This window comes from Ambystoma mexicanum, chromosome 4q, assembly GCF_040938575.1.
Source record: "Ambystoma mexicanum isolate Mex_15411 chromosome 4q, UKY_AmexF1_1, whole genome shotgun sequence".
NCBI classification, from domain to species: domain Eukaryota; kingdom Metazoa; phylum Chordata; class Amphibia; order Caudata; family Ambystomatidae; genus Ambystoma; species Ambystoma mexicanum.
The window spans coordinates 995,559,624-995,585,841 of NC_090928.1; the positions used below are offsets into that span (position 1 = coordinate 995,559,624).

Consider the following 26,218-nt stretch of genomic DNA (forward strand, 5'->3'; position numbering starts at 1 on the left):
ATGTGAGCACAAATGTAAATGTCAAATGTTCTCATGATGTGTGATGTACCGTAAGTATAAATAGCATTGTTATAATGTCTGATCATGCCAAGTACACTTACCACCCTATCCTGCTCTCAAATAGATGCTTAACAGAAAAGGAGCTTGATGAACATATATAGTTTGCAGTAAAGCTATAGAACATCTATTCTGTACCAAACATCCATCAATCACTACATGGTAACCGAACATATTTACCTTGATGTGGGAGGCGTTGATGTAGCCAGTATTATTTTCTTTGGTTGGCACAAGTTTCACTCTGTTCTCTTCATAAGGAACAACTTCCCTAATGCGATTGCGCTCCATGTTCTCAGGCAATGTTGCCGATGCGAAAACGCCATCTGCCTTCTTCTTCGGAATCTGCTCATATTCTGTGAACACCATTCCTTCCTCCAGCCTCTGCTTCAAGATCTGTGATTAAAGTACAAGAAAACACTGTGGTTACCAGAAGAAATGTGCTTTCTCACTGTGGAAGGGCTGTGCTTCATATTGCTCTTGAGTTATCCGAGTCAATTAATGTGCCATTTCAGTTCTGGGGATAGAGCCTAGTACACGAAGCTCGGCCTTTCATCATACAAGCATACAAGAGGTAATATAATGAAGAACTTGCATGCTTCAAGGATTCCATATAAAAAAATGCCACTAAGAAACATGCAGATCTGTGTACCTAGGAGAATGTTATCCAGTGGGGATGTTCTCGGATGCAGAAACTGGAAATCTAACTTTTCAATTGACTTGAAGTCTTGAGCAAAACATTTATTCTCCCGGTATTGTAGTTCACTGTTCTAGTATGAATGTATGCATGTATTGTAAGATATATGCACAAAGAAAGTGGATCCATTTACGCAGCTATTAACGGTAGGAATATCTACTCTGACATTTTCCTGCTTGCTACAATCAAATTATTCTCCGGTTCTGGTTTTGTTCTAACACTAGAATTACTCCTCTAGATCAGTCCCAGGTTTTGTTTGTATTTCAATTGCTGATTTTGCTCTTTCCCAACAACAACAACAGGTTTACATTATGCTGAAGAGAGAACTGTGTACTGCCACTCAATTGGTTTCCTGCCCATATTAACCCCATCTCTCACGTATAAGAAAAGGCAGGAACACCTGCCATGGTCAGTGAAACCATTAGGAAAGCTAAAGTGACATGGATTGCCCACACATATGCCGCAGGGTGCCTTATATCCTGTTCAGTCTTCCTGCTTCCGTTTTTTGAATTTGCATGCATTTTAATTCCGTGTGTATTTCTTACAAATACCGTAGATATGATCCCAAAACATGGTTCATGAGAACAGTAACATTTGATGCAGAAGAAAATGTCTGCAATGAATCGGAGATTAATTATCGCTTAAACTTGAATGCATGAGAAATAGGTCATGTCAGCTGTGTTATAAAGAATGAAAGCGGAGCGGCCCATTGGGGTTAAGTGCTCGAGAGACTCCAATTCGGGGGCCAAAAGGATGGGGGTTCTGTTTTGCATTGAAAGCCAGTATGCCTGGTGTTTTAAAGTGTGGAGATGAAAAGAGGACAGATTGTGCAGATAGTTGAGTGGAGCTTGCTGATGACAAACGCATTGGGTTTTTTGAAATACGAGGAAGGAGCACATGTTGAGCAGTTTGAGGTAGGCTTCAGGTTCGCTTTTATTTATTAGTAAGAGATATAGTTTGCGGTTGTCAGGAAGAAACTGGCCTCATAGTCAAAGTTGTTTTAAAAACAACACAGAGCGACCTTGTAACCCTTCAACTGCCAAACAGAAAACGAAATTGATGTTGAAACTGCACTTGAATGAAGCTTATTGATTTTCCCGATTTACCACAAAGTGCACTTTGTTATTGTGGTACATATTCAAACTATGTTCACCAAAAAGTTTCATGAACTTGGTGTGCCATATCATGGTTTTCCTTTAATATAATTATCTAGAGATGAAAAGCAATACACCCTGAAATTCGAGGAGTGCGTAAACATGCGCAAGATGCTTCTCAGTTTCAGAACAAATAATTACATTTGACTTCCTGATGAATTCTCAGGCCAATAGAAGGGAAGAAACCTTCCACAAGGAGTAAAAAAAACCTTTCATACGCCCTAACCCTCACGGAACCTACCACCCCAATCATGGACTAACAGCCAACCTTTCATACCCACTTACCAACTTATCATCGCACCCTTCTTTACACTCCATACATCAAACATCGAAGTGTCAAAATTCTGCGTCTGGGTGGCTCATAGTGACCCAGAACACGCTCACGACACGTCCTCTGTTGTTTCACCCCACCGCATAACATCAAAATACCCACCCATACATGCAAGGTAAATCTCGTTAATATGCAACCGAGCATAACAACTAGGGCCCATAGGGCAACACAAACCCCCATAAAATGGCAGACATTGCTATACAACAATACAAAGAAGTCCAGGTCAGATCCCTGAATGTGGAGTTGTTCAGCAGAGGGACAATCGGTGAAAGAAGATGTGGTGATGCCAGGTATTACAGTGCTTTGGGGGATGAATTCAAACCCAGACTTGCGGTGGGTGCCAACTTGCCTAAACAAGCCTATAGATTCCAATGGAGAATGAATAAAGGAGCATTGTGGGCTTTGCAGAAGAAAACAAAGAAGGCATTATTTGGGAGGTACAGTAACATCTGTAACATTTGTATAGAACTAACTAACAAAGAGCACACACTATTAAGATGTCTGCTCTGTGGGTTTGAAATGCTTGTAATATTTTCCCGTTGTGAATACAATCTCAATATAAAGAGAGGAACTCGGATTACCAATACAATGAAATTTCAAAAGAAATTGAAAACAGAAGGGTATTGCCAACTAAATCGCCCAAATCTCTCAGGTTATGCCAAACGTTGATGTGTAAAAGTGATGTGCAAGTATAAACCCACCAGTTCACCAAATGTGGCACACATGCCACATCTCAGGAAAGGAGGCCTTTTCTTATGGCATTTGGCAAGACATACACAAACATAGCGCTTTGAAACTATTACCAAGGGTGACAGCTAGGATAGTCAAATGACGCCACGCTAACTTGCCCACCCTGAGTTTTCATTTAACAAATTATTATTTTCAGACGTGCTAGACTAATTGGATCAGTTTCAGAAACCCAAGGCTACATCAAGCAGAATGCACTGGCTTGTTCGATGAAACAGAGCGCTCTCAATGTGAAGTGCTGATCACATCAAGTCATCTGGCCACTCAAACAAAGTCCCTGTCGAAAAATCCACATGAAAATAAAAATCATTTCAAGGCTACCTGAAATTAAAATAAATATTTAAAAAAAACAGTTACAGTCCACATCATTCTCTTTTTCAAGGAATAACGATCAAATTTAACATACAGCAGTGAATTCCCCCAAACCGGTTATTCTATGATATGCACCACCGCTTTGCCCTTACCCCATAGTGGGACACTGCTGGATCTGCATCGGATATATAAGATGCACAAAATAGAGACCCTTATTGAACACCCAGATAATGCCCTGTTAGATTCCCTCCACACACGTGAACCTCTACATCGTGAATGGGCCTGTGTGAATTGACAGAGGTTCCGTTCGTCACAGTATGCTCTCCTCATCACTAGAAGCACTGTGGAGGCAATGAAGTGGTCCGCTGCCTCAGAGATATATACGAATATGTAATGTTACCTAGTTGGAGACATATATGAAATACAGGGTTTGAAACTGAAGGGAACCGAGAGCTGTTTAGCTCCTGCTTGTAGCCCAGCAGTGCCTGGTTATCATGATACCAACAGCTAGCAGCCCAAACAAATCGCTGATGAACGAACCTACCTATGCTACATTCACTCTGTGCATTTGGGAGGATCTATAAACTAGCATTAGAGCACATTTACATGAAATATAAAACAAGTGGGGGCGGGGCATATATAATCAACAAAATGTTACGTTTGTTGAAGTCAGAATTTCGCAAGGCTATGTACTAGCTCCTCACTATGCAGTGATCGCTCCGGCTCACTGGTTAATGCCGGATATCCAGGAGCTGCTTTTAGCTCATGCTTTTTCCGTTTAAATCCCGCAGTAGGATGTTCAAGGTTTTACCTGTGCCACCTCCCAAGAGTGATAAAGAAAAGTAAATCTGTTACACTGATGGCACTCTGACTTCCCGAAATAATATCTCATGCCCCCCTGACCGACATTCCTAGCAAGGCCTCACCCCACTCCCAAGAGCAAGATCCACATGGCCGATTCCTGGCCTCACTCCATACAAATGGTGGTATTGACTACTCCTATGGTATTGTGCTTTACAAATTACTACTATTGCTGCTAAGTATTGAAATAGCCCACTTTGGTCTATAGACATTCGTAGGCCCTTCAGGGAATAATACTAGTCTATCACTGCATTTGTTGTACTAGTATTGTTATCTTGGACTAGCCTACTTCGCCGTCCAGTCTCATTAGGACTGCTTGACTACTACTATTGTTGCTACTTTTTGAACTAGCCTATCTTGTTCCCTAGACACACTCCGGCCCCTTCTCCAAACAATATTGACTTTCACTATTATTATCCAACTAACCTATCTGGGAGGCACCTTGCTACATACCACTGTCTTACTCTGCTTACCCACTATGCACACTATGACTCCACCATATGCACTCTACCCATTGGGCCTGTCCAGGACATGCCAATGATGCCACATACCCCATACATTCAATGCACACACTAGTCAGCTGCTACACAATGATTAGCATAATCTGTGCCATCCCATTCCTACTTATCATCGGGTTTGACGCCAAAATACTTAACCATGCCGAAATGGAGCCTCTGATGGACCCCCTCCCAAGTTCTATTACAACTTCCGACCCCACGATCAAGGCAACCCTCTTCCTACCTGCATTGAGCACCCCTAGTCGGGACTCAAGAATTAGGCCCACACAATTCCTACCCGCTCTACAGTTTGACCCATCTTGGAACAACAATGGTACGCCCACCATCCCTCCCACTGCCAAAAAGATACCTAACCCCTTAGAAGGTATACCTACCACCCACCCTAACACCTTGGTTCCAAACAACAGACTAGGAGCCAGGCTCCCTATTCACCGTAGCCTTCTAGCCAAACATAACCCTAAGTCTACTAGCAAACTGCTCACTGAATGCACCAATCAAAAACCAAACCACAAAAGATATCACGTCAACCTGAAAGAGATCATAGGCAACAATAATCCCCACCTCACTCAGAAGCAGCCCATAAAAGGGGCCCTACTAAATGCCAGGTCACTTGTAGCCCACACGACTGAGATCGCAGACATCTTGTCAAACAATCTCGACTTCCTTGCTGTAACAAAACTGGCTGCATGATGAAGCGGGCCCGTCTCTCGCCTTAGCTGTCCCCGACAAATACTCCATTCTTAGATGTGACAGACACAATTCTAGAGGAGACACTGCCATCATCTTCAGATCCACTCTAGACATAATAGCCACCTCTTCTCCTCTTGCATGATGTGAATTCCTATCAGTCAAATTCCATACCTTTAGTAATCCCCATACTCAATGCATTACCTCCCACGAATGACTTGAATTTGATGGTAGACACATACACCAATTCCATGTCGAAAGCCATAGACACAATTGTCCCACTAAAGCTGCGTAGTGGAAAACCAAGAGCACATCTGAATTCCTGGTTTACCCAGGAACTTAAATTACGCACAGAAAGAGGAAACTTGAAACGCTCTGGAAAAATACCTCTTCCTTAGAGAACAAAACCAACCTAGGCAATATTATAGCCACTTACAAAAGTGAGATCATCCGCACCAAAAAAGAAACCTTCAATGATGGAATAAACCAAGCAGGCTCCAGAACTAAAGAATTGTTCAATATCTTAAGAGAGATGGAAAATCCCAACCCACCAGCAGACACTTGCAATAAGGATAAACCCAGGTGCACCAGTATCCAAAATGCTCTTACCAACAAAATCACGGGGTCCAGACTAAAATAGCTGACAAACGGCACCAACTAACCACCTGTAATCGAAGTAGTCCGACTATTCCCGCCTCGGCACACAAGAGCTCAGGCTTCAAATTCACCAATGTATCTATACCAGAGGAACAAAAAAATCATAGCTTCACTGAAACTATCTAATTGTAAAGGAGACGGTTGCCCAGCTCAGATCATAAAAGATGCGGCCAGAGATCTGGCCCCTTTTATTACCAAATGAATACATTCTTCATTCGCCAGCAATTCAGTACCATGTAACCTGAAGCAATCCTGGGTGCTCCCACTACTCAAGAAACAAACGCTAGATCCGTCCATACCCACAAACTATAGACCGATCACAACAGTCCCGTTTCTATTAAAAATCCTACATAGGGTTGCATACTTGCAAATCCAAGATTATCTTGAGACAAACAAACTACTAGGTACACGACAATCTGGCTTCAGACCCCAACATGGAACAGAAACCGCCCTTGTTGACCTCAAAAGTCAGATTGATGAAATAAAAGATAAAGGTAGCGTGGCCACCCTACTCCCATTAGACTTGTTGGCGGCCTTTGATCTGGTTGAGCACAACGTACTTTGTGACGACCTTGCATCGGCAGCTCACTTCTCAAGCTCCGCTGTCATGTGGATTCAATCATTCCTCGACAACAGGACCATGCGTGTCTTCTCACCCACAGCAGCGGCCGATCCTATACCCATCACCTGTGGCGTACCAACCACAAGGTTCATGTGTCTGACCCACTTTGTATAATATCTTTACAAAGCCCCTATTTGATAAACTGGACCTTCTGGGTGTCACCTACACCAATTACGCAGATACTCCTACCCTTATCAGGCACCTATGACACAGATGTATCTCGGATCAATGAAGTCTACATCATCCTTCAGGCATGGATGGCCCTCCAAGGCCTGTGCCTGAATGATGAGACTGAAATGCTTCTGGTCGGCTCACCTAACAACTTACAGAAAGTCAGCCTAAACTACACCAGTATCTGCATAGATGGGAACAACATACCCCTCGCCAAATATGTAAAAACCCTAGGTTTTTACCTCAATGCCAACTCTAAATTAACCAAACATGTAACTATGACTGCCTCAGCCACTACCTACACTAGCAAGCTGATCAGGGCTTGTAGACCCCTACTTTCACCTAACAGTTGCCTCACACTGGCCAGAGCACTCATACAGTCCAAACTGGACTATTGCAACGGTCTTTACTTATGCGTCAATAAATCCATAATCAACAAACCGCAAATTTTGCAAAACAATGCGCTCAGAGATGCACTAAACATACCCAGAAGAGAGCACATCTCGGCAACTAGAAAACTCTGCAAATGGCTCTCCATACAAGAAAAAATTGATTTGAAAACTCTCTGCCTTACCCATAAAGCTTTAAACCACTGCCTGTACCACGAGATCTACCAACTCCTCCTGCTAAGTGGTTCATAGATACAACCTCAAAAGAGCAGGTGGCTCCAGCTTCCCGGTCCTAGCCGCCCAAATGTGGAACACAATCCCACAGGACATCAAATCCATTCAAGTTTTCGGAAAATTCAGAAGTAACGCCATCACCTGGCTACTCAATAAGAACTAATCAATTCTCTCTCTCAGCCATGCACCTAGTCTTCCCATACATGTTCCCATCTTTTCATTCATGACTGTACTTATGTTTGGACTATAGCATTAATTGAATTTCTTGCTGTGTATCATATGCCTTAGGTTCGATTCTGTATATATCATGTCCTACGCAAATATATTTTGTATGATCTGTAACCTGTAACCATCATCTTAATTACCAGTGCCCAGATACCCCTGGGTCAGGCGCGCTATATAAATAAAATAAACAAACAAACGAAGGCTCAGTAAACACCTCAGGCCTCATTCCTGTACGCTCTGTTCAGCGACTCTGTGGCATGCTCCACCATAGCTGCCCTGAGGACTGCATCTCTTTGCAGCTTCTGTACAAGCCTGAGATCTGTGGCCCAGGGACATGGGAAAGAACCTGGTCAAAGTCTTGAGAGACATGCATAAAAGACCCAGAAATGCTTAGCAGCTGGCACTCTTCAATGTGTTTTGTTGCTGCACACTTACTGCTTGCTTCTCACAGTTAGTTCATCATTTGGTATTTTGACCCGGGAGTGTTCTTCGATTGCTCGTTTCATCCTCCCCGTTTCGGTTTTTGCTGGCTTCCAAATTGACATGCTATAATAGCGAGTCTGCTTGTCTGTGGATTGCCTGTTCTTTTTTAATGTATCCCTTTTGTGCACTCCTGTTCACCCTGGCTTGGTTTCCCCTCATCTTGCAGTTTTTGTTTGCTTTTTACATTCAGCTGTCCTCTCACTTGCTCCCCTTCTGCACTCTACCCATATTGCCAGTTAAAATCCTAGTCCTGGGGAGGTAGTTACTTATGTTTTTCATTGTGTTGTTAGCTTTCTTTTGGACTTCCAACCCTGCTTGCTATGGACTTTTCAGCATTCATGTGTCATTGTGTTTTGTAAACCTCCCTCATGGTGTTGTGGAATTTCTTCTGTGTCCGCTTGCTGGCAGGGAAGGTGAATCTCCCTGGGCACTCTTGGTGCACTCTTGTGCCACTGAGCAACAAATTGCATCTACTACGGCTACATCTGTGCTGTTTATCTTCTCATCTGCTAAATGGATTCATTACCCAGACGTCTGTTAGGTTTCCAGTCAGTCTGAGGTGTTATTCTTTTTTAACAAACTTTTTATTTTTGGTATCACATAAAACACATAGTGTAATACAGCCATGTTATTCAACTGTAAACAGAGCAGTATAGGCAAGCTTCCCCAATATAACTTAACCGTTTCTTTCCAGCCCCCCCTTCCTCCTGTTCTCCCCCTTTTTTAACTCCATTTACCCCAAATCTTTTCGTATTTCTGCGGGCACCCTCTACTATTGTACAAGAGTTTGTCCATTTCTTTATGGTATCCATCCCGGTACTACCATACTGATAGCTTTGAGGTTTCCGGGTTCATCCGATGTTGTGCTATGGCCCTCTTAGCTAATATACGAGCAATGCTTGAGAGTGTTTTAGAGTATCTGCCCATGTCAGCGTTAGACCATATTACCAATACTGTGTTCCTGGATTCTAGCAGTATGGGTTTCTCCGGGACCCCATCAATTGCTTTTTGCACCTTGTCCCAGTACCTCCTTAATTCTGGGCATGTCCACACCATATGGAAGAGTGTCCCTTTGTTCGTAATGCATTTTGGAATAGTAAACTCTGTGTAGATATTTGAATTGTATTAGTCACAGTTTTGCCAATATAGCCACCTCTCTGGGGTACTGGTTGACTCCAGTCCTCATCGTCCAAATCCCCCACATCCCTTTCCCATCTTTGCTTAACCTCTCCCAGTTGTTTTGTAGAGTGGAATGACAATACCCTATAGGGGGTGGAGACCCGTTTTGTTTCTATTTCCTCTTCTAGTACATTACTCTACAATGGAGAGGTCAGGGTTGGGGATCCCCCCACCAGGGTCTCTTGTGAGTGGTCAGGGGCATGCCTACATTGTAAATATTTGTAGTGGCCTTTTCTGTCCAGCCCCCATTCTTCCTGCATTTCCTGAGACTACTTAATGTTGAGGGAGCATATATCTCCCACTGTTTTGATTCCCTTACTTGTCCAGCCCCCACCCCCATCTCAGGTGATGTATGCTTTTGATTAGACTATTTTCCCATAGTGGGGTGGCCAGTGTGAGTCTCTTATCCCCACTCAACTGTTCACTTGCCTGGTTCCACGCCTTTCCCACTGCTTTTGTGGCAGATGAGACTGGTAGTTATTGCGTGCCCCCCATAGCAGTGTCTCCCAACCCTTCCTCCGAAGATGGGTCAGTTCTGTATCAATTAGTAAGACTATGGCCTCCCAGAAACTCTGATCTATTTGCTATGGCCAGCTGTGAGGCCCAGTAATACCATCTGAGTTTGTCTGCGTATAATGATGTTCTTTCTTCCTTCATGCCCGGCTATCTAAATCACATGTCTTGGTCTGTTCAGAACCACTCTGCCAGTGGCTCCAGTGATATCGCAAACAACATGGGCGATAACGGGCACCCTTGTTTGGTTCCCCTTTCCAAGTTGAATGTATCCGAAATTATGCTATTGACCTTTGCACGTGCTGTGGGGGCCTGGTACGGGAGTTTCAACCAACTTATGTAATTCTGCTCAAATCCCATTCTTTTTAATACCCCAAACATGTAGGCCCATTCAATGCAGCCAAATGTTTTCTGTGCGATCAATGTTTTTGGCCATACCCAATGCCAGATTTTGTCTCCTTATCTTCATTCTCGTGGACCTGTCTGGGATAAACCCACATTGATCATCCTATACAATTTAATGTATTATCTTTTCCAACCTGTTTGCCAGTACTTTGGCGAGGATCTTACTCTCAGTGTTGATAAGTGAGATAGGATCCACACTTGTCTCTCAGCTTCCCTTTCTTCTGAATAACTAAGCACAATTGTTGCCTCTCTCAAATTCGGTGGGAGGTCCCGCTTCCCCCTACTTTCCTGTGACATCTCTCTCAGCGGCTCCAGTACTTCCGCTTTCAGTTTTAACCACAATTTCAGTGGGAGCCAGTTTGGTCCTGCCGTGTTTCCGCTCCCAAAATGCGTCTTAGCTGTGTCTCGTTCTTCCATCTGGAGATCCTGCTTCAGCGACTCACTCTGTGTCAGAGAGCCTTACACCGAAAGAAGATTTTCGAGGAACCACTGTATCTGAATCTCTGTTTTACCCAGTTGTGTGGTGTATATTTGCCTATAGTATGCTGCAAAGATTTCCCCCATCTCACACGGTTCCTTGGTTTCTCCTCCCCCAGCTCTCCCTCTGCAATCACATGAATTAGCCTACTCGCTTCATCCCTCTGCGCGAGCCAAGTCAGCAGTCTACCTGTTTTGCCACTCCACTCATAAATGCATGCCCCCTTGTGCCACCATCCCACCTTGGCTCGTTCCAGTGCACAGATTCTAACAACTTCCTTTGTCTTCCCGTTGCTCTCTTAGCACCATCTCCGACAGCATTTCTCTCCACTGTAACTCCAAGCACTGCAGCTTGGCCTTGTGTTCCTCATAACGTCTCTCCCTTTCTCTCTCCTTAGCAGTGGTCACCGCTATGGCTCTACCTCTCAGTACCATTTTGTATGCTTCCCACAGAGTTTATTTCGAATCCAGTGAGTTCTTATTAACTCAGAAGTATTTGGCTGTTTACTCTCTGAACTCTGCCATTATCTGTTCATCAAATAAGTGGTATGAGATCAACCTTCACACACACCCCCCCAGACGTCTGCGATTTAGTCCTCATCCTCCAGACCATGGTCGGAGATGCCTCTGGGGAGGTATTCTGTGCCTTCCATCCTGTGCCTGTCAGTTGATGGACAGAATACGTGATCTATTTGTGAGAAAGAGATGTGAGCCGCTGAAAAGAAGGCATACTCCCGGCCAGTCAGATGTGCTTCCTGCCACACATCGGCAAGTCCCAACACTTTCATGAAACTACTCAGCCTGGGGCCCCCTCCTGCCGAGGTTGCCACCCCCTTCCACCTATCAAGCGCTGGGTGAACCACTTCATTAAAGTCCCCGGTGACAAACATCAGTCCCAGCGGTGCCCCCACAATCATTCTTTTAACCCCCTCTAGCATGTCGGACAGTAGTAATGGGGCAGGAGAATCAGGAGTGGGGGTGCGGAGGGGGGTATAAATTAATAAAAGTTCTATGTTCTTTTCCCATTTTCCCCATGACCCCCACAGCCCGAGGTGTTAAGTAATTCAACACCAAAGCGTTATGTTATTGCCTGCTGCTTTTCCCTTGTTCTGTTCTCATCTTCCTTCCACAACTTCAGGGACTCTGGAATACCTCCCTACATTTTCTTCCACGTTTTAGTCATTCGCTTATTTGCCGTAACCTGACAGGTGATTAGGAGGGCCATGGGGACTGGCTTTGTGGACATTCTGGTGAATTTTAACATAATCACTATACAAAAACATGCTTTTCTGAAGTGCCTACTGACCAATTCTGTTCTGTATATATCCCAGTCCTTTGCTTCTCGTCTCCCGCCCCTCCGCCACATTCCTACACAACCAGATTTGCTGTGCTGAAATGATTCTGCTTTTCTTTGTTGCAGGTCCTCAGGAATGTGGCCAAATAGGTGTCTAGTTTGATTTATTTCCAAAAATGCGCTTAACAGTAATGAGAGAAATATCTCAGTCAGGATTTCAAATCCTTCAGTCCATGCCGGCAGCCACCAATGTTGCCTGGCCATGAGGCGTCTTGCAGTATTCACGTTAGCTATGCCAGACAGATACTAAAGGTCTTATGAACTAACTAGAGAAAATCTTACAGACCACAAATGTGTTTGTGACAATAGGCTTCCATTTCTTCTGATGCCTTACTTTACCAATGGATTCCAGACAGTGGGCAATTCCCTTTGGACTCCAAAGGTTCTCTATTTAATTGCTGAAGTCCAGATGCTCGACATGTCATATTCCTTTACTCCAGAGTGCTGGTATTTCTATCTTGGATGCCAGAAGGCTGGTAGGCCTTCCCTGGACCCCAGCGGCTCTATAAATCATATCCCTGGACTCCAAGGGAAAGGCATTTCCTCCATAGAGGCCAGAATGTTGGCATTTCTTCCCTGACTGCAAAGGCTCTCAATATCCTCCTTTGATGCAAGAGGGCTGGTCAGTTTTTCCTTGGATTGGTGTCCACAATCTAAAAGAGTCAAGACCTCGAAAGCAATGTATAACCAATCCTTCAGCAATGACACAATGACTAGTCTGTTCATTTCAGAGTGACTCAATTTTCTTTTGATCTATCTGAACACGTCCAGATTAAGATCAGCAGCAAATGAGCAGAGAAGGTCTAGAGCGTGCTTAACCCTTCTTATAAGGAAAGAGATCCTGCTGATCTACGACTCCAATGACCCAAATACCCACTTAATTGGGCATGGATTTAGTGGGGGGAGTAGGCCTCCCAACTACAATGAAAGCCTTTAGGGGCGCAGAGTTAATCAGCAGAAGTTTGGTAGACTAGTGTTTAAGTGGTAGGTTCTTCAGATTCCATTGCTCCCCAAACACTAAAGGATCCTCCAGCATAGGGCGGTCCTTCTACTTTGAAAGCAAAACCATAGACGCTAGGAACAAATGCATACTTTTAAGTAATTGTTTTCTAGAGCACCAGATTGCAGAGGATTGCTTCCAGGTGCCATAAGCATAAATACAATGTCAAATGGTAACAGTTGAGGAGTAAAAAGAAACGTTTGGTGAGGCTGGATTTGAGGTAAAATGGTTGGTGGATGATAGGTTTTTGGGAAGGATACACATTGCCTTAAGGATATGTTGTTCCATTAGGAGTCAAAGCAGAGCTATCCAGGCTGCAGTAACAGATTCCAGAGGTTTCAAAACGGCAGCTTTGTGTTGGATCATTTGAAGTCGATGCACCAAGTGTTTGTTCGCATCCATAGACATGGTGCTCCAATAATCCAATCTAGAGAACTTTAATGATGATCAATGATTTGGAACACACGCCTTTGAAGACAGTGACAGTCAGCTTGTGCAAGTGGATCTGCCCCACCCACCAGTCAATAACTGCTAGTTTGTTGGTGCCTTCTTGTTTTACTGCTCCTTTCTTTCCCTACATAAGCAGCCTTCGAGGCTCTTTTCTTTTGCAGTTGTTCAGCATGACCTCTGCCCCACCCACTTGCTTAGCCCGCCTCTTCCTTCCTTTTCTTAACTGTTAGATCAAAGGGCGTCACTCACCCGGGCAGAAGAAGAAAACTAATTCCTGTTTGGGCCTGGAAAGGCTCTGTTACTCTGTCCTTCGGACACCAGGAACATATCACCATTTGCCCCCCTGAACACAACGCATTCCCATCCTTTCCAGGGATTGCGCAGCGAAGCGCAGGCCCGGACAGCTACCCTGGTGAACCTCGTCATTATCCAGCGTATACGCTTGCAACACACACCTACTATTCACATCTGCCCTGTCATGCTAGTAAACCCCTGCTCATCAGTTGTGCATGCACGGACATTGCTGACCTTATAACTAAAGAAGTTGATGCCCTTTTCATTTCCGAAACATGTTTACACCTTCCTCCTCCTACATTTTCAACCTCTTCCTACCCCTCAACACCCTGGCTACAGTATCCAACATGCTGATTGCATGGGAAAAACTGAAGGTAGGGTGAAAGTCATCCACAAGATTGACTGGCCCTGTATGGTAATCCTGACTCCTGCACACAGCTCCTTTGCATCCCTCTCATGCCGGCTACCGGCCACAAACAATAACTCAATTACATTCCACTTTAATTGCAACCCTCCCTAGGGAAGTGGCAACTTAGTTTATTATCTCTCCAACCTTCTCTCACCTGCAACGTTCTCCAACTCCAAAAACATTCGCCTCAGAACCCAAACATCAAAATGCCTACGTGACCTTTCTCCATGACCATAAACAGATGGCAATCTCCCCTATGCATCTAAAACGCTACACTCTCAGAACCTCCTCCTCCCTGCACCTTTTGTGCTCAAACCCCCTGCCCTCTCGACTTGACCGACCACGCCGCAATCCCTCTTCTCATATCACACACAATGTTGCCTCACAAAGGGCAGGCTAAATGTCCTATGACTGAGCACCACTACTTAAGGAATTTCCCACTAGTCACTACATGCAGCATTTACAACTTTCCCACAGCAAGGAATGCCTCAGCTCTTCACCAGAACTTGTGGAAGCACATGCCCCCTAAATACTAGTCGCGCCAAAGTCAAACCAACAGACCCCTGGTACACACCCGAGCTTGCCGCCACCAAGCAGGTCAGAGCCCTGGAAAAGCAGTGGTGCAATGACCACAGCCAGAGGATCTCTCATCCCTCAAATCCCTGTGCACCTAACACAGACACATGATAAGCTGAGGCCAAGTTGGCTTACTACATCTCCACAATGGAGGCAGTGTCTAATAGTAGTAAAACCGTTTTCAAAGTAGTCAAGCATTACGCCAAGATCACACCTGTCCCCAAGGTGCCACATTTGCAAGAAAAATGTAACCGAATCAATACCTTCTTTGTTAAATTGTTACGATTATAGTCCCACCCAGCCCCCCAAATCCTGCACTCCTGAGCAGACTTCAACCTCTTCTTTCTCAAGAATCCCTCAGATCGAGGCCTTCTACAAGCGAGTTCATGCATCAAGAAAAAAGCCTCATGTTTTTACCGAATTGTTAGCAGCAGCAGATCAAGACAAAGAAACCCTTTCTTTAAAGCTTGGCGCTGCGCAAGTGTGCCACTGATTACAAAAGAAAGAAAGTAGCCAACGTTTAATAAGCAGCAGACTTACCATCTCATCTATTGGCACCTTGGCAGTGCCATCCTGACTGCCCTCGGGCATGGGAAGTCGAGCAACGGAGAGCCCATTCAAGGCTGCCAACATCAACGGCCTCTTCTGCGTCTCAAGGGTTGCCATCTTCTCCTTCTCTAAATTCTTTTGGCAAGAAAAGACATGTTTTCATCTCACAGTGATTATTTTTAATAACAGTAATAGGCAGGAATGTGTAGCAATCTTCAGATTCTGCAACTGCCTGGCTAAGGAATGCAGACTGACTATTGGGGTCAACTTCAAGTACGACCTCTATTGTGCCCCTAGGGGCCTCTTATCACACACTAGAAGGGTGTATTTCAGAGACAAACACAAGGCATTTAAAGGCAAAAAGAATCCTATGTAAGTGTAAACAAAGATCCGGATATGGGTTACCGTAGAATCAGACTATTTCTCTTCTTACACAAACACATCTAAGAACGAAACTTACACAGCAGGGCGGCATAAGAAATTAGCACCAGTAGAAATATGAAGAAACTAAGGGTTCCAGAACCAGACATTTCAAATTTGTCAGCAGTGTGGCTAATTATTGATTGTAACCCTGCCTGAGGTTTCCAGGTTTCCAGGCTCAGGAGCAAATGAGAGGCAAAGGGTTAAGAGGGTGGGCAACGTAAAAGCAGCTGGAGGCAAGTTGGACCTGAATTAACAAGGCCTAATATAGGGGAAAGCACTCCAACTCTAATTTGCTCACTCATGCCATGCAGAGACATAAGTGAATAATACTCGGGTGCAAATGCAAGGGGGTGGCACACTATTCCTGTGTTGTAGAGTGCTGGTACATATATAGCAAGTACCATGTGCAGGATTGTAGTTATGTGATGGACTCTAGATGTGCTTGAGCGTTCCCTATGAGCCATATGTTGAACATTGTTCCTAATAATTTTAGTTTTGTTTCACAGGTGGGGTGTTAGCACCAGCTACTGAGGATAGAGAGATTTGGCTTACAAGAGTTTCTACAGCGCCATTAGTTTTGAGTCATATATTAAGTAATGTTACCTGATAGTTATATACCACCTTACGGCCACTGTGTGACGGATTACTATTTGCAAAGGCATGGAAAGCTCTCTTTTTTGTTTTTCTTTAACATAAAATGCTGCAGGTAATTCGGTTTCTAAAAGGGCATTTGCTAATCGGGCCCTCTTTTCATAAATGCTCCATGCCAAAGTTCTAGTGGAAACATTCCCCTACAGACACTAGTCCTGGCCCTTCAGTGGCACAATGCACGATCAGAGGTGAAGTGCATTCCTGACAGATGCTGGAACACAAAGTGACAAAAAGCAGAGGTAGCATTTTAATCTTCTGCACCTGTGTTTCCAAACTTAATAATTGTATGCCTTAGTCTGGTGGCTTGTAAATCTTTAAATGTGAACCATGTCTGGTTGTGGCATGGTGACTACTAACAGCACAAAAATTATAAAGCCACAGCAATTTAATATCACATTGGGTTTTCCCCATGCGGCTCAGTTTTGACAGGGGAGTCCATGCACCAGGGAAAGAGCTGCAGGGAGGCAGCAATTCATAGTGCATTCGTTCTAAGTCATGGATGGGCTTTGATCTATGTGGTATGCAGCCTCCTCACATTCTGTGGGTGCTCTACCCAGTTGCAGTGCATCTGCATGCAGAGGCTTTACGCTGTCAGGTTAAATTCTGCAAATGTGCACATCTGTGCATTCCCAACGGATGCACGTGTCATTTCAATCTCTCCGATTTCCCAAAAGATCGATCACCCTCATACAAAAGTACCTCGAAATTGGACCAGGAAAAAGCACTGCGTGAAGTCATAACGAACCATTTTTTCACATTTCAACTGATACATCAGCAAGAAAATATTCCGACAAAAATTAAACCGACCGTGACGAGACCTGCAAATACATGAATCTTCTGCTTTTAGAAATCAAAGTTATTTTATATTTGAGGCTTGTCAGATGTGAATGGCTATACAATCCGGGAAACCAGAAACATCCTCGAATCAGAAAAAAGAAAAAAAAAACCTAAAATGGGACAGATCCAGTACTTCAAAAGCATGACACAAATGTGCGTTTAAAGCAAGTGCATGGAAATCACGTACCTTGGGAACGTTTTTCCCAAGGTGCTGATTTTCCATGTAATTTGGGATTAGTTCAAGAACTCAGCTAGCTCCACTAGTTAGAAAACCGTTCAGATTCAGAAATATCACCGCCAGGGGAATCATGCCTTCTATATGTTACTAATGGAAGGGCCAGGGTGCCATGGTGGTCTGACACGGAACCTCAAAAGGGCTGAATTAATCTGTACCGCATTGTGCATTCACACATGAAATATGTCTTATTTCGGGCAAAGTCCTAAGCAATTGATACACGCGTACAACACTGCAATAGATTGTGAACTAAGTAACTGATAGCGAGTGGCTACATGAAGGCCACTTACCCTTTCATTCCTCTTCCACTCGCCATCCTTGAAGCGTGCGGGCTTTGGGGTATTTAATATACAAGAGCGCTAACGTCAAAGACCTAATAGTTAAGCAGGAATAGAACATTCATGTAGTCAAGAGGGCTTCCATGTGAGACCCAAGACAAAACCTTCATTTGTTTTGTTTTTCAACATGGCTGCTCTCCAAAATACTGCACAGGGCCCATTCAAACTGGAACTAAACCCTTGCATAAAGAGCACCTTCAAAAGGTACAGTACAGAAACTGTGCATGTATGCTGCCCAAACAGAAGGCATAGAACCATCAAAGTCACAAATGAAAAACAAGCAAGTCTGATTTAAAAACACACCACGTAAAGGTGTGATTTACAAACGCACCAGGAATGCAACAGATATACTTACTCTCATAAGGATCTCCCTTTCTACTATACTATCCTCCCCAGAAAACATTTCAGAAACGGGTCTTTCCTTCAATGGTTCTTTTTTGACCCTCTCCTTAACACTTGTGAGGTCAGGTTCAGAGAGGGATGGCCCAAGTGATGGTCCATTAATTGCCACTTGTTCTGTTCGAGAGGCACTTGCGATATGGGATGGCCCTGGACTCATGGCTTTTGCTCTAGCCAGAGCCATGGCCACAATTTCTTGGTCATTCATTAGGGCTCCGTTGCTGATACTTTTCCTTGGGCCGGGATATTCTGGAGGAGGTTTGTTTGGTATTCTAGCCAATGCCGCTTTCAACTGGGCACTATAATCCATAGTCCGGCCATGGTTAGCAGGCATTTGTGACACCGGCTCTTGGTGTTCTTCCTCTTCTTCACTTTCGCTACTGTGTATCAGCATTGTCGCGTCAGAAAAGGTTTTCTTGTGATGGCACTGCGGGAGCTGTTGAACCTCATGGGCCTTTGGCATTGCATCCACAGGCTGCAGTTGCTCTCGCAATGTATTCCTGCGCGGCAGAGGTGCATTTAAGGTCTTTAATGTCATGGCCTCGATCCCACGGACCATACTGCTGATGACTTCCAAGCTATGCCTTTTATTTACAGCTGAATGGTGTTTGGCTGTCATGAGGGGTTCACTCACCTCTTGCAGTGACTGGTGAACAACCGGTGAGCTATCTTCCTGGAATGTCTTAACAGAGAGCTGAACCTTGCGGGTTACCAGGTCAGGACTGCTGCCACTGACATACCTCGGACAATGGCTTGCTAGGTCGGGTGTGCTGGTGGCAGGACGGGTGTATTGCGGTTGAGGCCTAGTCACAAAGTTCCGTAAAGGGGCTGCACTATGGCACTGACTGTTGTGCAGCTGCATGTTTGTTAGTTCCGGTGTACTAACCGTGTGGGAAATGGAAGTAGTGGCGGGCTTGTTTGACGTGGCATTAATGTGGTTAATTTGATCAAATGGAGTTACAGTTTTCGTATAACCGCCATGGTGGCTATAAGGTGTAGAGTATGGGTGTCTTTCTTGAATCTCTGGTTGGCTGTAGACCATGTCCCCATGCTGGTTGTAGGCATGCGTGTTTCCGATGTTGAGATTCTTCAAAGACTGACTTTGGCTTTCCATGTGAAGGATGCCTCTTTTCTTGTGCCTCATTACAGTGTCATAGTCTGGGGTTGGCCTGTACGAGGGCACAATGATGGCACTGTGCCTATGACTCGGGATGTAGTCGTGCCTCATAATGTCACTTCCTGGGATGCTGAGATTGGAGGACAGTGGCGAAGCCTGAATGAAGTTCTGCGATCGGTTGAGGGAGTTCATGCTGTGGGTGCTACAAACGCTGCCGTTCGGCACTGTGCCATTCAGGTAGTTGAATTCGGGGGCGCATCTGTCCAAGCTTGTCTGGGACCTATAGTAGAATGCATCCTCATTCCCATGAGAAATGCTGTCTGCAGATCAGAATGAAAAAGAAACAATTGAGTATTGTTATATAGTGTTACGATCAGTTACTCCACATACCATACCAGAAGACAGACATTAAATAGAACAAAGACCATTAAAAATAACACGGCAGGATATACAATTAATGCGTGTGCAAAGAAATGTTTTAACAAATCGGAAGTAATTGAAAACATGTATCTATTGAAGATCATTATGTATTTGGGAGTACAAATGCCTGGTTGAGCATGGTTAAGAAATACGATAGGGAAAGAATTAAGGGGAGCCCTCTTCCCAGCCCTCTTTTAATAATAGCTACAGAAATGTCTATACGCTTTTAAATGTAGTTACTACAGTAACCTTGGTACACTAAGCTCTTCCATCAAGGGAGGGTGCGAAATGGTGGCAAAATATCAAAGAGACGCTGGATTTCCTTCAACCTTCTTCATGTGGGGGTTAAACTGTTCCGATTACTACTACTACAAAAAAGAGAAAAAAACATCCAACATTACAATCTGCGTGCATACACACTTACCAACTGGCCCCACGTCCTCAGGATAACATTCATTCAGTCCTAGATTTTCTGCTGCAGCACTTTGCAGACTGGGACTAGTAGTTTTACATTTCCCACAACACGGGTGGGCCAACAAGTCCCAACATGCAGTGAGCTAAAAAAACAGGAATGGATGAAAGTGATAAAAGTACACAAAATGGCATCTTTGCCATCAGGCACCAAGTGCTATTCTATTAACTTCCCGTTTACTGCTTTTGGAGCTGCCAAATACCAAATTGACCTTATTAAAACCAGGGCTGGCATTGGGCCAGATCTTGTCGGATCAGGGATCCAGCAAAACATGTCTCCCGGATCAGGTTACACAATTCGGGGGGTGGGGGGAACCCTTTGCACAGTATATTTATTATAGAATGCTTGGTGCATTCGGTGTTAACTATGCCGCAGGGTCGGGATTTGCACTGCCGTCACTACGATGACTAGGATGACAGGCGAGACGCTACCCACCACATGACCACTAGAGGGTCTGAGCAGTAGGCCTGTCAAATCACTTGTTGGTATTGCACTCTTTAGTAAATATTGAAGTGTGTCTTTTTAGGTTTAAAATGTGAGCACATTTTATTCGTTGCTGGCAACTTTATAACAAACGTGGCCATTTTTCAGGTCTTCATGATTAATGTTCTGCGAGACAAATGATTGTAGTCACAAAAAAAAATCAATTTCCGGCAACGGGAAAATCTAAAACAAATACGAACATGGCTGGCAGGTACCATAACAACAACGTCAAGGCTGCTGGATCTGAACGTCTTGCCAGTGAGGATAACATGGTGGATGGCAATAGCTTAATGTCAGCCATCACAGACATGTCACAGACAACCTGCTTTGGCGATGCTAAAACACATAGTTAGATTTACGATGGCAGAGAAGGACCACTAAACGCATCATGCCTCCGCATTTCATTTCCTTTTAACTGTAGCTAGTCATCAGCTTATTTTCTGCTCTCAAACCAACTACGTCCATATTCATGCTGCAAAGCCGCCGATGATCAGCAAGCTGCATGAGGCCCATGGGCGGCGCCAGCGTTGGGATTGGGAGGGCTAAGGAGTTGCTCTGATGGGATGCCAGCTCCGAGGGCAAGAGATTGTTAAAGTTGGCAGAGGTGAGAAATGTGACAATCATTAACGTGACCCGCGTAGCCAGCAGCAGCAAACAGTGGCAGGAAGCCTGCCAGGCCTCAATAGACCTCCAGTGGTCTTCCAAGTGTGGGGCTTGCTCCCCTAGGGGGCGGGGGCACTTTCGCAAGTGGGTATGAATCCCACAGTGTGGAGCACCACCCAAACCATTTAGGCTTCTGTGCATTTCAACTTGGCCTCTATGCAGGTTACCTCCAGCGAATGGGCACCATAATGGAAATAAGCACAGCCTGAAAGAACGTTTCAGGCTGTGTTTATTTCTCGCTTACTACAAGTCGACAGTGGACCCCCCCTGAAAGGGGCACGCTGGCCACAACACCTGTGGAGCCATGCATTTGCAGGGCACCTCTCTGGCCCCCACTAGCAGGAAAATGGGAGACACAGTTCAGGAAAGAAAAACCTGTAAAATAGCGGGTTCCTAAGCAGTCCTGAAATGGGCAGGCACCTGCCTCAAAAACCCCTTGCTGTCTGCGCCCAACATCTCCCCTTCAGGCATAAAAGGCACCGGCAGCTGATGAACGGAAAGGATGCTGGATCAAGCTGTTCACAGGCAGTGCTCCTGATGCCCTGCTTTGTGCCCTTTATGTTTCTAGGACAATGGAAGACAGGACTATCACCAAAATATGTAAATTCAATGATTCGTTCTTGATTGCTGCAAACACAGCATTGAAGGGAAGTGTGAATGATGCTCAACATCTTTACGTTTCTTCCTGATGGTCCTACAGATAACTCCTATCCCTTTTCCATTCGTCTTTTTCTCATGGGCTAGCAGCAAGATCTGCACCTAGTTATGGCCTTCTTGATGGTCCTACAGATAACTCCTATCCCTTTTCCATTCGTCTTTTTCTCATGGGCTAGCAGCAAGATCTGCACCTAGTTATGGCCTTCTTGATGGTCCTACAGATAACTCCTATCCCTTTTCCATTCGTCTTTTTCTCATGGGCTAGCAGCAAGATCTGCACCTAGTTATGGCCTTCCTGATGGTCCTACAGATAACTCCTATCCCTTTTCCATTCGTCTTTTTCTCATGGGCTAGCAGCAAGATCTGCACCTAGTTATGGCCTTCTTGATGGTCCTACAGATAACTCCTATCCCTTTTCCATTTGTCTTTTTCTCATGGGCTAGCAGCAAGATCTGCACCTAGTTATGGCCTTCCTGATGGTCCTACAGATAACTCCTATCCCTTTTCCATTCGTCTTTTTCTCATGGGCTAGCAGCAAGATCTGCACCTAGTTATGGCCTTCCTGATGGTCCTACAGATAACTCCTATCCCTTTTCCATTCGTCTTTTTCTCATGGGCTAGCAGCAAGATCTGCACCTAGTTATGGCCTTCTTGATGGTCCTACAGATAACTCCTATCCCTTTTCCATTCGTCTTTTTCTCATGGGCTAGCAGCAAGATCTGCACCTAGTTATGGCCTTCTTGCAAGATCTGTATAGAGAAGCTCGGACTCTGGTCGGGCAGAGATGCGCCGTGAACAATGCTTCCGCAGGGAGTAGAAATCCCAGTGCAGAACTCACATAGAGAGAAACGCCGAGCTCTCTGTGAGCAGTGTGTCCAGGGTTTGCAAATGTCTGTTTGTTGTATCTAGAGTATCCGCCATTGGTTTGTGTAGTGATTTACGAAGTCTGAAAAAAAAAACGCCAGCAATTGTGATCTGCTTTAAGTCACGTTCTGGTTTCAGAGAATCCTTTGTTCCCAGGGGTAACACAAAACTAAAATATTGACTGTAAGCCCTGCTTTCATAACTCCTTGTTCATTTACATTGTAAAACGTAACTTAAAAGCATGATACACTTTGTTTTAAAGTCATTAAATAAAAAGCTGCACTGCAATTTAAGTGTGTAAGAGGGCACTGCTATCATTTGTTCCGGCAGACATTTTCGTTGTATAAACATCTTCAGTAGCTCTTGGTGTTGGCCTTAAATCGGTTGTGAAATGTGCACACCCAGGATCACCCAGTTTTGGGCAAGTTGGCTAGTATAGGAATTTTGTCTTTTGGACGCACAATCCAGTATTTTAGCCATTACAGTGCAGTACCTGCTAAAGGTGATAGAGCACACAAGGTTCACAGTTCTTTATTTGCTTTCTGCACTATTGCAACTTTTAGCATCATCTGACTTCCCTGCGTGAAGGGAGTGATTGATATTTTATTTCTATCTCGCTCGTACATTAGTGTTTCAGAGCGCGACAAGGCAAGGGAGGGGAACAGGGGAGAACAAAACAGCGATCTTACTAGGCCCAGTGACATTGAGAACGCGCAAGTGCAAGAAAGAGGGGGGTGCATGGAAGGGGGAGAAGTGGAAAGTGCGAAGCAGAGCAGAAACAGATAAATAACAATAAATAAATAATAAAGGCAACAAACAGTGGTAGTGCAGCCAGCAATTTGCAAGTGCTAGGTTTAAGGCAGCAGACAGGGTAGGTCTGATAAGTGCAGGAAGAAAATGGGGGGCTGTATGGGTACAGATACAGACCCTAGTGCAAGGGGTGGCCCGGAGGCAGTGGGGAGGGTGGCAGGGTGAGCAGATACCTGGGCCCAAAGGACAGAGGGTGGCCAGGTGCACGGTGCCAAGAGAGAACAGATCAGCAGGGGAGAGGGGGAGCGAAGGCAGAAGAAAAGAGGAAGGTCTTGAGGTGCTTCCAGAACCGGAGATGGTTATCCTCAAGTTTTAGAGGGGCAGCGAGGCTGTTCCAAAGGGAGGCCCCAGCCGAAGACCGAGATCTACCCCCAGCTCGTTTCTTTGAAAAACAACTGACCCTGAGGGAGTTGGAGGTAGAGGAGCGAAGAGCTCGAGAGGGGAGGTATTTGCAGAGGGATAGCTGAAGGTATTTTGGACCCAGGCCTCAGAAAGCCTTGTGGACAATGCAGAGGGTTTTGAATTTAATCCTTGCATCCACTGGGAGCCAATGGAGAGATACGATCCCAGGGCTTGAGGACAAGGACAAGTCTTGCAGTCCTGTTCTGGATTATTTGCAGAGGGCGGAGAGTAGAGGCAGGTAGATTTATAAAGAGGCTGTTACAATAGTCCAAGTTAGAGAGAACCAGAGCTTGGGATATCAACAGTTAACATTGTATTATTTTTGGATTGTGGACTGCGTGATTTGCATCCTCTACACACTTTAGATACAACACCTGTAAAAGAAGGGTGCCGATTCCTTGTGTCTTTCGTGGCTACTAAACAATCTCATGGGCCGCTGGCGAAGAGAAGCAGGGAGGCTTCTCTGGGGAAACTAAGCTTTCTTCAAAACCTCTGTACCCCAAGTAACTATCAATAGCAATCTTTAACTAGTTGTACACCAAGTGCAACTGTGTACCCAGAACACCAGCCTGTTTAATGTTGTATAATGTCTGAGTGGGGCTATGAGCCCTGTCTGTGGAAATGCTCATGTGGCTGTCTAGCAATAGCTTTAATTAACATACATTTGATCTTGGGCACCATAACCGACTAGTCTCTACCACGTAACATCTACTGCATCTTTTCCTAGGAGTTTAATACCAACGATGGAGACATCACTTAGTACCAGAGAAAGCAACAATGAACCACGTGGGCTTTGATTGCGCAGATAAAAGTGAAGTATTTATTTAACCAATCTCAATACTCCACACAAAAGCAAATTCGTTTGTTGGTACTGAGGCAGTGAAAGCAGGAATGTGTCATTTACCAGAGTGAAGCTTAGAAGTGTGAAAGCACAAACAAGCACTGAATTCCAACCAATGAAAGGAAACATTTAGATAAACTAGAAGTGATCCTCTGTTCACCTAGGCAGCCCAAGCCGCAAAAACAATTGCTAAAGCTGGCCAAATGAGTTTATATGGGTATTGTTTGAAAACCTTTCACAGTTTTATTGAGTCTTGTGACAGATGAAATCTGCACCAAATGTAGTGTGCATTATGCAGGACTCTCTCAACCCGGCACTCTTCAAGCCACACCCATCACTTAGGCCACACCACTTTACACAGCCCACTCTCGATTTCTCATGCCACCTAAAGCACTTAGTAGAACATACTGAGCTGAAGGGAGAAACAGAAAGAAAAGGGAGAAACAGAAACAAAAGGGTGAATAGCGACAGCCACATACATCTAAGGGGCAGAGGACAGAGGTGAGAGAGATTGAGGCTGAGGGAAAGAGAGACAGGACAAGAGGTCAAGGGATACAGAGAGCCATACTAAGAAAGCAGTGAAAGAGACACAGAGAGAGTGAAAAAGGCATATAGCAGGATGATAGCTAGAGATGGAGGGAGAGAAAGAGGTAGAGACAGACACAAAGCTATGGAATTTTTCCATGTGGTATATAACTGGGTAATCCAGTCCAGGCTTTATTCTTTGCATAGTGGGACATTCTGTCTTGCTGGGAAGGAAACACCAGGACTGGATGACCTACTCATGGATGGCATGGGACAAATTCAGTGCTCTGGAGAAGGAAAGTAAGAGAGACAAAATACAAAAATGGAGGTTAAGCTAGAGCAGACCAAAAAGAGGAGAAAGGAGCGACCGAACGGGAGGGAGAGAAAAGAGATTAAAAGGGAGTCAAGGCAAAATAATACGAGAGAGGGTAAGAAAGAGAATGTGAGGGAGGATGATCCATGCAAATGAACAAAAGAAAGAGTGAGTCAGAGACAGAAAGGAAGTGGGGGAGAACAAGGGCCCTGCATAAGAAGACCAACAAAGAATAGTAGGCATAAAGGGAAGAAACAAAGCAAAATGTAAAGTCAGGATGGGAGGAAAAGAAGTTATACAGGAGGAACAGGAAGGAGTGACAAAGAACACTAGATAGTAAGGGAATGAAGGAGAATATTGATCAAGTATGCAAGAGGGAATACGAGAACACAAAAGAGTGAGTAAGAGTACAAATGGACA

At 44.6% G+C, this 26,218-nt stretch overlaps 1 protein-coding gene across 1 annotated transcript in view; it reads right to left on the minus strand.

Annotated features, from left to right (window-relative positions):
* The window catches only part of PTPN14 (protein tyrosine phosphatase non-receptor type 14), a 1,387,330-nt gene that overhangs the window by 114,864 nt on the left and 1,246,248 nt on the right, over positions 1–26,218 (minus strand). The window contains exons 14-16 of the mRNA XM_069608563.1: positions 18,188–19,668; positions 15,340–15,483; positions 238–450 (exon numbers count right to left, since the gene is read on the minus strand). Of these exons, the coding sequence (XP_069464664.1) occupies positions 238–450; positions 15,340–15,483; positions 18,188–19,668 (1,838 nt within the window). The remainder of the gene's footprint in view (positions 1–237; positions 451–15,339; positions 15,484–18,187; positions 19,669–26,218) is intronic.